Source organism: Heteronotia binoei, chromosome 1, assembly GCF_032191835.1.
Source record: "Heteronotia binoei isolate CCM8104 ecotype False Entrance Well chromosome 1, APGP_CSIRO_Hbin_v1, whole genome shotgun sequence".
In the NCBI taxonomy this organism is placed as follows: Eukaryota; Metazoa; Chordata; class Lepidosauria; order Squamata; family Gekkonidae; genus Heteronotia; species Heteronotia binoei.
This window is the reverse complement of record NC_083223.1, coordinates 774155-788160: the sequence shown is the minus strand read 5'-3', so window position 1 is coordinate 788160 and position 14006 is coordinate 774155. Positions and strand designations below refer to the sequence as shown.

Genomic DNA, 14006 nt, shown 5'->3' with positions numbered 1-14006 from the left:
TGTACATCCTTTTATAACAGTTTTCTTTGATACTATAACATGTCAAAATTTTCATAGAGTTCTTCCACAAATATTCCCATGTTTCCATCTGTATTTCTTTATTAACATTAATTGCCCATTTTATCATTTGAGATTTTACTACATCTTCAGTAGACCATTTCAGTAATAGTTTATATAGTTTTGAAATCAACTTTTCATTGTCTCCAAGCAGAACTTTTTCCAATTTGATTTGCTCTTTTCTTATTCCTTCACTTTCAACCAAGTGTTTAATTTGTTCAATTTGAAACCAATCATATTTGTTACTTAATTCTTCCATCTTTAATTTGATTTTACCACCTTGGATTTTCAATATTTGATCATATGATAGCCACTTTTCTTCACCTTCAGCATATATTTTATTACTTCCAGTGGCACTATCCACAACGGCTTTCTCTCATTTCCATATTTTTTATATTTTATCCACGTATTTAACAGATTTCTCCTTATATAATGGTGTGAGAAGAAGCCGTCCATTTTACTTTTACCATAATACATATATGCGTGCCACCCAAATTTATTTCTATGTCCTTCTAATGCTAAAAGTTTTTTAGTTAACAACATTATCCATTCTTTTATCCACACCAAGCACACCGCCTCATGATATAGTTTTAAATCTGGTAGTTGAAATCCACCTCTTTCCTTAGCATCTGTTAACACTTCCATTTTAATTCTTGTTTTCTTCCCAGCCCACACAAATTCCGAAATCTTCCTTTGCCATTTACTAAATTGTTTATTGTCCTTCACAATAGTTCGAAACAAGTACATTATTCTCGGTAAAATATTCATTTTTATTGCAGCTATTCTTCCCAATGACGACAAATTGAGTCTATTCCATTTTAACATATCTTCTTCCACTTTGTGCCATAACTTTTTCATAATTATTTTTATACAAGACAATATTTTTCATGGTAAATTCCACACCTAGATATTTTACTTTAGACGTAACTTCACACTCCGTTGAGCTCTGTAATTCTTTGTTTTTCAGTTCTCATATTTTTACACAAAATTTTTTATTTCTCTTTATTTATATAAAATCTAGCCAATTCTCCATATTCTTGTATTTTACTCAAGAGCAGTGGCGTTACTTTTAATGGGTTTTCATTTATGAACATGACATCATCAGCAAATGCTCTATATTTATAGGAAAATCCCTTCAATTTCAGTCCATCTCTTTATCTTCCTGTATTTGCATCAGCAAAATTTCTAAAGTCATTATAAAGAGCAACGGAGATAGAGGGCAACCTTGTCTTGTTCCTTTGCAGATCATCATATACTACGTTAAATCTGTATTAATACAAAGTCTTACCCATTCTTCAATATATATTGCTCTCACCATTCTAATAAAATTCTCTCCCAATCTCAATTTTTCCATCACCGCAGACATAAAGTCCCAATTTAAATTATCAAAAGCTTCCTCTGCATCCGCAAAGAATAGCGCCACTTCTTTTTCAGGATGTCTTTCATAATATTCTACAATATTTACAACAGTTCTAATATTATCTCTTATTTGTCTCCTTGGAAGAAATCCTGCTTGCTCTTCTTTAATGAACTTCATCAAAAAAAAATTTAAGTCTTTCTGCTAGTATTCTCATATATATTTTATAATCTACATTTAACAATGAAATTGGTCTATAATTTTTTACATCAGTGACATCTCTATCTTCCTTTGGAATCAAAGAAATTACCGCTTCTTTCCACGTATTTGGTACTTTCCCCTCCATTCTTATAACATTCATCAATTTATGCAATTTGGGTGTTAACCCTTCTCTGAGGACTTTATAAAATTTTGTTGTAAATCCATCTGGACCAGGTGCTTTCCCCATTTTCATTACATTTATTGCTGCTTCTATTTCCATTTTTTCTATTAGATCATATAAAACTTTTTCCATGTTTTCTGTCAGTGGAGTCACATTAATTTTTTGCAAATATACCTCTAACTTCTCTTATATTCGATTTTTTAAACAATTTGGCATAGTATTTAAAAAATTCCCTTTTTATTCCTTCTTGATCTACAATTTCTTTTCCACCAACCTTTATTTTGCTTATGATTTTAGCTTCTCTTTTCTTTTTTTTCAATTGCCAAGTCAAATATTTACCAGGTTTATTTGCTCCTTCAAAAGATTTCTTTTGCAGTCTTTTCAAGTTCCATTCTACTTCTTTGTTTAACAGATGTCCCAGTTGTGTCTGTAGCATTGTAATCTCCCTAATAATTTTTTTCTTCCCGGCTCTTTTCCTTAATTCCATTTCCTTTTTCTTTATTTCATTTTGATGTCTAACATTTGTTTTTCTTTTGTTTTTTTATCTTTATTATTCAGTGTAATTAAAATACCTCTCATCACAGCTTTATATGCTTCCCATACCGTTAAAAAGTCCATGTCCTCAGTTTCATTAAAAAAAGCTTTATTTTCTTTTTCTAAAGATATCACTATTTCTTTGTTTTGTAGTAAATCTTCATTTAACCTTCACCTTCTGGTTTTTTTAATCGACTTTGTTGACCACATTAATGGGTTGTGGTCTGCTCTAACTTTAGGAAGAATCTCTATTTTTTTGGTTATAAGTCTTTTGTACACTATAACATATCAATTCTTGAAAAAGTGTTATGTCTTGCTGAGAAAAAGGTATAGTCCCGTACCTCAGAGTTGAACTTCCTCCATAAATCCTCCAAGTTTTCTTGTTTGACTAATTCAAAGAAAGATTTTGGCAGTTTCCCTTCCTTATTTTTTTTCTTCCCCGATTTATCCAATGTATTTTTAATTGTACCATTAAAATCTCCCATTGTCATAATTTGTTCATATGACACTTGGTCAAGCTGTTGCATTATTTCTTTAAAGAAAGAGTCTTTCGCACCATTTGGTGCATATAGTCCCAGCAGCAGTGTTTTTTCACATTTAATGTTACTTCCACTGCTAAATATTTCCCATCATTGTCTTTAAAAATTTCTTTTGGCTCCAATTCTTGTTTAATATAAAAAAGTACACCTCTCTTTTTTTGTTTAGCCAATGAATGAAATTCCAAACCCAATTGCTTATTCCATAAAATTTTATAGTCCAATTGTTTAATGTGAACTTCTTGTAGACAAATTATGTTGCATTTTTGTTTTGTAATCCACTGAAATGTTGCTTTTCTTTTTTGAGGTGAATTTAGTCCATCTACATTCCAAGATAATAATTTGTAATCCATTATGTTTTCTTCTTTAAGCTGTGTCGCCAAATTCTTTATGTTCTTCCAAAAATCTTCTCAGTTCTTGTACACTTGTAATTGTAATCCTTCTGCCTTGGAGTTCAAAACTCAAACCTTCTGGTAAAATCCATCTATACCTTATATCATTGTCCCATAGTTTCCCTGTTAATTTTTTATAAGTCTTTCTATCAGACAGTACTTTCTTTGGCAGCTCTCATAATCCTCACTACGCTGCCTTCCACCACAAAGTTCTTTTCAAAGCTTTTGGCTATAATTCTTCCCACCATGTTCCGTGTCACAAATTTTACTACTACATCTCTTGGTAATTTATTCTTCTTGGCATAAAGGGAATTGACTCTAAACAGATAGTCATATTGGTATTTTGATGTTTCTAAATCATCTTCCAAAAAATCCACAATAATTTTTATTATATAGTCCTTCAGATCATGTTCATTTTCAGGTACCCCTCTCAGACATACCAGGTTTTCCATCAATTTACAGTCCTGCAATACAGCTTTCTCTTGCACACTTTTTAAGGTGGAATCATATTATTTTACTTTTTTCTCCACCTCATCCACTTTTTTTGATGTTACTACAGTTTCATTTTTAAGGTCTTCAAATTTTTTCTCTAGAGCTACTGTACTAGCTTCAATGTCGTTTTTAATTTCTTTCTTGAGCTTCATTTCTTTCATCAGCCTTGCTTCCATAGCCTCTAACTGCTCCTGCATTTTTTCCATTGAGATGGCCCTTGTACGTATTAGCTTGTGATCTGACATTAAAAAAATGCTCAAAAATTTGATCTCAACAAATTGAAAACTATGTATCAGATTTAAAAGAGCAGGGCTTGCTCTTTCCAATGAGCCTAAAATCGCCGCTCTAGGGCCCGCCCAAGCCGAGATATTAATATTTCAATTTTTAAAAAAAATCCAAAATGGCGGTCGCAACTTTTCTTACCCCTTTTTTCAAAATTTTTCTTCCTTTTTAGGCCTCTATAGTTGCTTTCAACAGTACTGTCCAGTAGGATTAACTTTATGATGTTCAAATATACCAGTTCCACCAATTTTTAATGTCCCAAGCACTTAAAAAAATATTTTATTTTGCCCTTCTTTTAATGGCCGCCGATGTTTTTCTATGGTTTTTCAGTCCTAGAGTAGGCTGGCTGACTTGCAATTTGACCATCTTCCAATGGTTACTTCCTGCTTTTCTTGCCTCCAAGTCCTGTTCTCGCTGGTAGTCAAATCACGTGATGGTACAAAACGTCACTTCCTGTGGAATTCTATTGGCCAGCAATGCTGTGACGATGGGGGTGTTTTTCAGAAACCACAAGTATGCAAAACATTCTTGTTTTTTTCACTTTTAAACTCTGTTCTTTAATATTAAATAGTTGCAAATTCACCCCTCCTCCTCTTCTTTAGTCTATAGTCTTTTTGCCACCTTTTAATTATTTTTGTAAATCCTTAGTTTAGTCCCGGAGTGAAAGATAAAAATCAATACCTTCTGCAGTGGCTATCCAAGTAGACACCGTCCTGATAGTAATCCAGATGTTATTTGTAGTATAGAGGTGCTGGATCCTGGTGAGTTTAAGTCAATTTAATGACTCTGGAGACCCTCTACAGACAATGTAACGCACTCGTCTCCGGAGACTCTTCAAAGTTTCAAAGGAGCCCCCTCCGGAGCTCCCTTTCCGCCAAAGTAAATCTCCTCCAAGTTTCCCAAGTCTTGGACTATTCTCTGAATGAGAAAAGTAGGTAGTAGGCATTAGATTGCCTTCTCTACGCCCCACACAGAGGTTCCAGCTGCCTCCCTTATGAGAGGCAGTTCAGCTCTCCATTTTCCAGCCCCTGGAAGTTTCTTTAGACATTCTTCTCAAGAGAATTTTGCTATGTATCTTTTGTATCTGTAATATCAACTCTATAGGAATATTATAAGTTATTTATTAAGTTTTGTTTTCAGGTGCAGTTGTTTTTTCTATTTTAGTCTTTGTGGCATTATGTTTTTAATTGATACTTGCAAATATTTTAGCTGTTGTTAGTCAGCAGCTAGTGGTGAGAGGTGGCGTGCAAATAGTAGTAGTAGTAGTAGTAGTAGTAGCAGCAGGGGACCCACCCCCAGGGAGTGGGGAGGGGTCCCACCCCCACCAACGTTCCCGCTAAGCTGTGGAGTCTTGTGAGCAAAGATTCTACTTTGTGAGCCACTGGCATTAAAGTTGTGAGTTACTGCGTAGATTAGTGTGTTTTGGGGTCATCCGTCCTGAGCTAAGACAAAAATGGGTGAGCCGGAGGCTAAAAATCTGTGAGCTAGCTCACGCCAACTCAGCTTAGAGGGAACACTGACCCCCACCCCCTCGAATGCTGTCTGGAGGGAAAGCAGCCCTTGCAGGCTCTTACAACTTTATTCCCTGCAGCTGCTGCGGGGCGGGGGCGGGGGCGGAGGGCTCAAATACACCCTGCAAGGACCGAGATGTGTCGACTCACAGGAGTGTAACTGGACTGTCAGGATAAAGGTATGGAATTGGGATTTTGTTAGCCAGACTCAAAGATCACGGCAGCCTGTAAACCGCACAGGCCACTGCAGACAATTTCTTCAATTCCTCTGTCCCCCACATTTCTCCCCAGTTAAGAAGCAAAGCTGCCGACTTCCTTCCCCTCTCCTCTCCTCCCTTGTATCCTCACAACAAGCCTGTGAGGTGGAGAGAGTGCAGCTGGCCCAAGGGGACTCAGGCAGGAGTGGGGATTCGAACCCAGATCCTAGCCTTCCACTCTGAACAACCGCTGCACCCAAGACCAAACAGTTTGCAGAAACGATCATCTCAAAAACCGGCCTCACCTTTGCTTTTTAAATCTTCGTCTGGCTCGTACGTTTCAATGATTTGCAATGCTCTTTTAGGGTCATAGAAGGGAAATAAAATTTCATTCAGCCGAGGATCTCGCTGGTGCTGAAGTTAGAGGGAAACAAGGTTTAGGCAGCTGAACTCCTGCACAGCTTTACTTCTGCAAAAACATGATGAGGCAGGGGAGGGATTCTGAAATGCAAACCTCAGCAGTTCTGTCTGAAAACCCATTTGCTTTTCTTCTAGTTTTTTTTAACTATAGCTTATTGCAGATAAATTCCAACCCCTGTCTAATGCGGCTGTGAAAAGTGTATTGCTACCCATCTGCAAAAAACACAGGCAAGCAATGCGTGCAGAGACACCCCATCAATCACCGATTGGGGAATGCGCCCGGCCCAAAAGCGATCGGAATAGGCTTGCCGAAACAAATGACTTCTGAATATCCCAAGTATTATATACTGTCACTTTTCAAAAAGGGTGCAATCAACGATGGAATGTCCTCGTGCTTTGATAGTCCCAACGCATTTGCCAGCTACCTTTTTTGACAAACTCTGAAGGTGTTCAGAGATTGAGATGAAGATTCAAGTTTTAGAAGCTCTTGATAAAACCCTGGCTGCTTGGGACAGCCTTGAAACACGCAAAAAAGTAGCTGCAAACCTTTATAAGAAAGGTGGTCCCTTCTATAGTTCATAAAATTCAGAGGCACACACCAGTTCGGAAGCTGGAAGTTCCATTTAACTTGTAATGGTTAATAAACCCTAACAGATCTTCCCAGGGGTCATTTTGTGGAAAAATTGGTGGTGGAGCTCATTAGATTAACTCATTAGCATATGCCACCCCCCCCCCAGCCAAAAGCAACCCGATGCAAGAAAGGAGAACCCCGGGTGAGCGAGGCCTGCTTGGGCTGGCTAGAGATCCAGCCAGCCCAAGCAGGTCTCACTTGCCTGGGGCTCTCCTGGGCTGCCCTCCCCCAGTCAAAAGGCCAACAAGCCATCTGCTGCCCAAAATCACATAAGAAGTGGAGAAAGGGTAGTGCGGACTTCTCCAGGGGTTCATGAGGGCTGCAGCAAAGGCCCTGGTGGCTGGTTGGCTGCCCACTCTCCTAATCCAGAGACCGCTATGCAGCTGCACCTCATATTCAAGGGACAAGGTAGGTAGGTGGGGAGGAAGAGGGGGAACCCTCAGAAAGGTTCAGGAGCTGTGCTCCTGTGAGCTCCTGCTGAATCTGGATCTTCCCCTCTGAGAATGTATCCTTTCAAGGGGTTATGGCCAACAAACCACCAACATAGTTAGCTAAAGCCATCAACCCAACCCCTTAATAACTAGTTCTGGGCTCTGGGCAGAGGATGAAAACCACTTTCTCTCAGTCAACCAGACGCCAGAGTACTGGAGGAGACAATCCGCATTGTTTGCATTGTTTTTAACATCATACAAGAGAAGGAAGAGGGTGGAGGTAAATCATCCAGAATTTTGAGGATTCAGGAATTGCCCCCCGGGAGGGTCTAGACTCCCCACTTCCCTTCCATGTTCCGACGCCTTTCCTCTCCGTCTCCCGCTACCAAATGCCTGGTCATGAGGGAGACAGTCTACTGCCTTCTGCACCATGGGGGGAATAACCGCTTGCCAGCTCAATGCCCTCTCCTTCCTCCTTTCAAAACAGTCTGCCCAAGACAGAGGAGGTCTGCGTGGCATGGAGAACCACAACCAGGATCAAAAGTTGTAAAGCGTTTATTAAAAAGAAAATGTTCACAAGCATTCTCTTAGCAGAGCACCTGATAGAGCAAGGGATATTTTAAAAAGGAGTAAAAAAAGGCTCCTTAGCTGAGAAAGTTACAGGTGTTCTACAGGGTTCTCATTACCTTGAAGCCTCTTTCAGGTGTGCAGGACAGCACCTGGCAATGGCTGCCTCCCACAGAGCTCAGGTGAGAATTCTGTTGGGCTAGATGGCATGAAAGAGCCCTTCCTCCCGGCTCCCTGGAGTTTGACCATCTCTCTATCTCCCCCCACAGACCAGGTCAAGCTGGATCAAAGAAGCTTTTCCCCAAAGTCTCCAGGAGTTTCTTCCTGAAGTCTTTCTGGTACTCAGGGGTCATTTTGTAGAAAAATAGGTGGTGGAGTTCATCCAGGGATTGTTATGCAGCTGCACCTACTACTCAATGAACAAGGTAGGTAGGTGGGGAGGAGGAGGGGGGCCATCAGAAAGGTTCAGGAGCTGTGCTCCTGTGAGCTCCTGCTGAATCCAAGGCCTGCTGGTACTTAATTCCCCCAACTCTATTCCCTGGGGCAGCAGGGGAACTGGCCATCATCCCAATGCCTCTTGTTGGACCTATTAGCATTTCTAAAAGGGTGGCTAAAATGAAGCTGGGAAGCAACTGAATTGACTTCCCCCCCTGCCTGTTTTCGGTCTGGAGAGAAAATGTGTACAGAATCCTGGGGAAGGTTTAACTTAGTTCAACCCCCCCCCAAATAATAATAATAATAATAATAATAATAATAATAATAATAATAATAATAATAATAATAATAATAATAATAATAATGCATTTCTTCACAAGAACTAAAGACCATTCAGTCCAACCTTCTGCACTACGCAGGATGACCTAATGCATCTCAGACAAATTTCCAGTCTGCACTTAAACATCTCCAGAGAAAGAGAACACACAGCATTCCTGGGTCACCAGTTCCACTACTAAACTGTTTTTACCTGCTAAAAAGGTTTCCCTGATATCCTGCCTATATCGCCTCACTAGAAATTTAATCCTGTTATTACAAGTCTTATCCTCTACTATCACCATTTCAGAAATAACGTGGCAGTACAATACTTCCTAAGGCATATGGAAGCATTTATATATTAAGAACATAAAAGAAGCCATGTTGGATCAGGCCAATGGTCCATCCAGTCCAACACAGTGGCCAAAAGCAAGTGCCATCAGGAGGTCCACCAGTGGGGCCAGAACTCCAGAAGCCCTCCCACTCTTGACCCCCAAGCACCAAGAATACCGAGCATCACTGCCCCAGACATAAGAACATAAGAGAAGCCATGTTGGATCAGGCCAATGTTCCATCCAGTCTCACAGTGGCCAAAACCTAGGTGCCACCAGGAGGTCCACCAGTGGGGCCAGAACTCCAGAAGCCCTCCCACTCTTGCCCCGCAAGCACCAAGAATACAGAGCATCACTGCCCCAGACATAAGAACATAAGACAAGCCATGTTGGATCAGGCCAATGGTCCATCCAGTCCAACACAGTGGCCTAAACCTAGGTACCAGCAGGAGGTCCACCAGCAGAGCCAGAGCTCCAGAAGCCCTCTCACTTTGCCCCCTCCCCCAGCACCAAAAATACAGAGCAAAGGAGCCCCCCCCAGCACCAAGAATACAGAGCTAATAGCCACTCATGGACCTCTGCTCCAGATGTTTATGCAGTCCCCTCTTGAAGCAAAACATTAACTGAAATATTAACTGCAAACTTTAAAAAACATACTCTCGGAATTTTACATGAAACAAGCCCAATTCTTAATCTTCCTTTCTATTATCCACTCAACATCTGGAAGAGCCACCCGTAACGTTGATGCCACTTTAGAGAAAACTTCACAGGGCGCAGCAACAGTACAATCAGTTAACAGACACACAACAGTTGCACACCACAGCAAGTAATCAACGGCAAGCACTTGCAAAGCCAAACATGAAGGCAAGCGGGGGGGCGCACACCACAATGGAGCTGATCTCTGCACCCAGGCGAGGCCGAAATGGAAAGACCAGCGGAGGCCAGAAGCACAGCAAATGGGGGGAGGGGGTCATGCGGTGAGAGGACTGAGAGAAGCAAGGCACTGCACACAAACTGGTACGGTAGTTAATGTATGAAAAAGCTTACTTCATTTAGAAAGCTCACTAATTGGTCTACCGTTAAATAATCAGTTTTGTCGCCATTGCTGAAAAGAAATTGTTTAGACAAAGGTAAGTTTTCATGTAAGTTGCTACAGCAGGTACGATTTACATGTTGACACTGGGGAGATTCTCAACACCCATCTAGTTGGCCTGCCACTCGTCTAAGCTCAACTTCTTTTTTGGGAACGGGAACTATGATTGATGGGTGAGACTAAAAAGCTTTGCTACAAACAGCAGCCCCCCCCTCAGCCCCCCCGCATTTTTATTCTACAAGATTCGAGTGATTTACAAACCAACATGTAAGTCTTCCATTTCACGATCTTAGTGAATGAAATTTGATACTGTAAGACTTCCTTAACCTAGTTAGTTCACGTATTATGTTAATAATCTTAAAAACAGCAGGTTAATGTTGTAGGTTAGTAAAGCCAATGCAAAAACACTCCTCAATACTTCCCTTGTTAGTTCCTGACAACTACTGATCTGAACTTTTGCTTAGAATCACGGCCCAAGAAAAGGTGGTACAGCGTCCTGATAAAACATCTATCATGATTCAAAAGGGTAATATTGTGATTAGATTAAATTTCACATTCCGGTCCACTTACATCTTCCTAAAAAGTTCCTCTATGTCGGTGCGAGGACATATCTTCTGTGTCAGTTCATAAAATTTTTCGTATGTAAACGCAGAAGGCTCTATTTCGTCATTCTGGAAAGGAAAGGGTAATTTGACTGGAGCCCTCCAAAAACATGCCCTTCACATTTTGAATAAACAAACCCAAAATTACTGGGAAGAGTCTAATCTGCTGAGCCAAACCTGTGCTCACCCATCTCCCCCAATATCATATTTCTGACCACACGCAGAGCTAGGACCTTTTTTTTCTGGAAAAAGAACGGCTGGAAGTCTCCAGAGAGAGATGAAAGAGAAACACATGGGTGGCCCCCATTAACTTTTCAACATTTTTTGAGAATTTTGTTTCCATGAAGAGGTTTTGGAACTCCATTCCCTCACATAAAAAGCTGTGTCCAGATCTAACTGCTGTTTAGAAGAAGAAGAAGACAACTGTAGATTTATACCCTGCCCTCCACTCCAAATCTCAGAGTGGCATACAATCTCCTTTGTCTTCTTACCCCACAACAGACACCCTGTGAGTTGGGTGGGGCTGAGAGGGCTCTCACAGAAGCTGCCCTTTCAAGGACAACCTCTGCCAGAGCTCTGGCTGACCCAAGGCCATGCCAGCAGGGGCAAGTGGAGGAGTGGGGAATCAAACCTGGTTCTCCCAGATAAGAGAGCTCTGGCTGACCCAAGGCCATTCCAGCAGCTGCAAGTGGAGGAGTGGGGAATCAAACCTGGTTCTCCCAGATAAGAGAGCTATGGCTGACCCAAGGCCATTCCAGCAGCTGCAAGTGGAGGAGTGGGGAATCCAACCCGGTTCTCCCAGATAAGACAGCGCAGGCTGACCCAAGGCCATTCCAGCAGCTGCGAGTGGAGGAGTGGGGAATCCAACCCGGTTCTCCCAGGTAAGAGTCCACACACTTAACCACTGCACCAAACCCAGCATAGGACTGGACCACCATGCTTAGTTCATGCCCAGAGTCACCAGCTGAATGGGGTGGCTCACAGGCCAGGTTCTGCCCCTGTCCACAATATTTTACACACAAGGGTGTTTAAAAGGGAAGCATTCAGCAACTCACCTAATATTATTAGAAAGAAAAACAAGAGAACGGGGGCATTGTTCCCATTTACAACATTATGGGTGCATTCACACTACAATAACTAATGCATTTTACATCCAGATTTTTACTGTGTAAGCATAGCAAAAATCCAGATGTAAAATGCATTAGTTAGTGCAGTGTGAATGCACTCTATGTGTGATTATTAGGGTGTTTATATAAATTACTTTGCAATAAATACACATATATTTTTGTATATCTGTCAATATTTAATGTTTTAAACTTCACTAACAGAATTATTGGGCCTATACACTTAGATCTTTTTAAGCCGTTTGGTTCTTTTCAATTTAGGCTGTCTTTATAGCCAGCTCGCTACAAATGCCCTCATTATAAATCGTGAGTAAAGGTTAGTGTTTGAGGTGGTACTAATTAGTACACTTTGGAGGACTGGGAATAATTTTTGGCCAATAGTGCTGAGTATGTTTGCATCAGGACGCGGATCTAAAATTAATCAAGCCCTTCATGCTTGGAAATGAAAGATAAATACCTTGCCGCTGGGAAGACCCAATTCCTTAAGTGCCTGAAAGATCACCTTTTCGGTTTTACCTGATGCAAAAGTTCTGGTAATGCTAGAAGAAAGAGAAAGGGAAGTTATTCAGAAGACACTGAGGAATCCATCCAGAGAGGCGCTTTGAACGCTGCAGGGTTTGGTTTTCTTCATTGTTTTCCCCTGCTGGACCACATTCACAAAAGTCACTTTAGCAAAAGACCTCTAACAAACAATCCTAATTGATGGAGTTTTCCGTACAAGTCAGGAACTGTTCTCAGAAAGCATTCAGTGAAATTGTTTCATGTTACAGTTTCAAAAAAGTAGGAGCACTGAGAGACAATGGAGGGTGTTCCTCACAGACGTTACCAAAACCATCAGCAGGGACGAAGCAAAACTGTCTTTCTAGTCCTCCCTTTGCTATAGACCCAACACACTTTGGTTTCGTAGCATGATAACCATTTCTCCACCAAAGTCTGTCCTTTCTCTTTTTGTCCAGGCCAGAAGAACAAAAGAGAAGTCATGTTGGGTCAGGCCAATGGCCCATCCAGTAAAACACTCTGTGTCACACAGTGGCCAAAAAACCCAGGTGCCATCAGGAGGTCCACCAGTGGGGACAGGACACTAGAAGCCCTCCCACTGCCCCCCCACAAGCACCAAGAATACAGTGCATCACTGACCCAGACATAAGAACATAAGAGAAGCCATGTTGGACTAGGCCAATGGCCCATCCAGTAAAACACTGTGTCACACAGTGGCCAAAAAAACCAGGTGCCATCAGGAGGTCCACCAGTGGGGCCAGGACACTAGAAGCCCTCCCACTCTTGCCTCCCCAAGCACCAAGAAGACATAAGAGAAGCCATATTGGATCAAGACAATGGCCCATCCAGTCCAGCACTCTGTGTCACACAGTGGCCAAAACCCAGGTGCCATCAGGAAGTCCACCAGTAAGGCCAGAAGACCACCCCCCCGCACTGTTGCCCCCCCCCCCCAAGCACCAAGAAGACAAAGCATCACTGTCTCAGACAGAGAGTTTCCTCTATCCCTTGTGGCTAAGAGCCACTGATGGACCTCTACTCCAGATGTTTATCCAATCCCCTCTTGAAGCTGTCTATGCTTGTAGCCACCACCACCTCCTGTGGCAGTGAATTCTTCATGTGAAGAATTCCCCTCTTTGTGTGAAGAAGAGGACTTTGCCTCAGCCTGACCTGGCCTGAAGACAAGCAGGGGCCACACACAGCTCCGTACTTCTCCAGGCCTTGGAGCCTTCCTGACCTATGCTCCGTGGCCTACTTCAGGTACTTCCTGGAAGCTGGTTTATTTTTTCCCAGAGTCTTAGAGACAGCTTTGGAGGTTTCTGCAAATTAATTTCCAGTATGTGGAGAAAAGTGGATGAAAAGCGCTTGAATTGTCGCACCTGAAATGTGAATGGCAGGATTCGCAACAGGCCTCAACTTCTCCCTTTCCCCCCTTCCTGGGGCTTTTATTATAAAACTCAGCAAGAAGATTTCCTCTCCAGAAGCACTGAGCTCTCTCTCACCAAAACGCCTGCAGGAATACAGGCTGTTCATTCGGAAGGTGCCAGCGGACACAGTGCTGGATTAAACCCTGTGGAGGCCCCTAGGAAGTCGAAATCTTGGGAGCTCCCTTGCAAATTCTCTCAGAGTCTAAGTGCCTGCCTTCCGCCCATGGCCCCTGCTGCAGCCACCTTCTCAAAAGCCCCTTTGGCATAGCTGCAGGGGAGAGAGGCAAACTTGGCAACAACGCCAGGCGAGTTGGGCAAAGAGCGGCTCAGTCGCTGGCTGCGTGTGCAGGCTGGGAGGGCTGCAAGCAGGGGGAAAGGCCAGCCTGGGGCCCCT

The 14006-nt window shown here is 42.0% G+C and overlaps 1 protein-coding gene across 2 annotated transcripts in view; it reads right to left on the bottom strand.

Annotated features, from left to right (window-relative positions):
* The window catches only part of PLCB4 (phospholipase C beta 4), a 126809-nt gene that overhangs the window by 58758 nt on the left and 54045 nt on the right, over positions 1-14006 (bottom strand). For both annotated transcript variants that reach the window (XM_060261738.1, XM_060261821.1), the window contains exons 8-11: positions 12148-12229; positions 10535-10635; positions 9919-9976; positions 6046-6154 (exon numbers count right to left, since the gene is read on the bottom strand). In XM_060261738.1, the coding sequence (XP_060117721.1) occupies positions 6046-6154; positions 9919-9976; positions 10535-10635; positions 12148-12229 (350 nt within the window). The remainder of the gene's footprint in view (positions 1-6045; positions 6155-9918; positions 9977-10534; positions 10636-12147; positions 12230-14006) is intronic.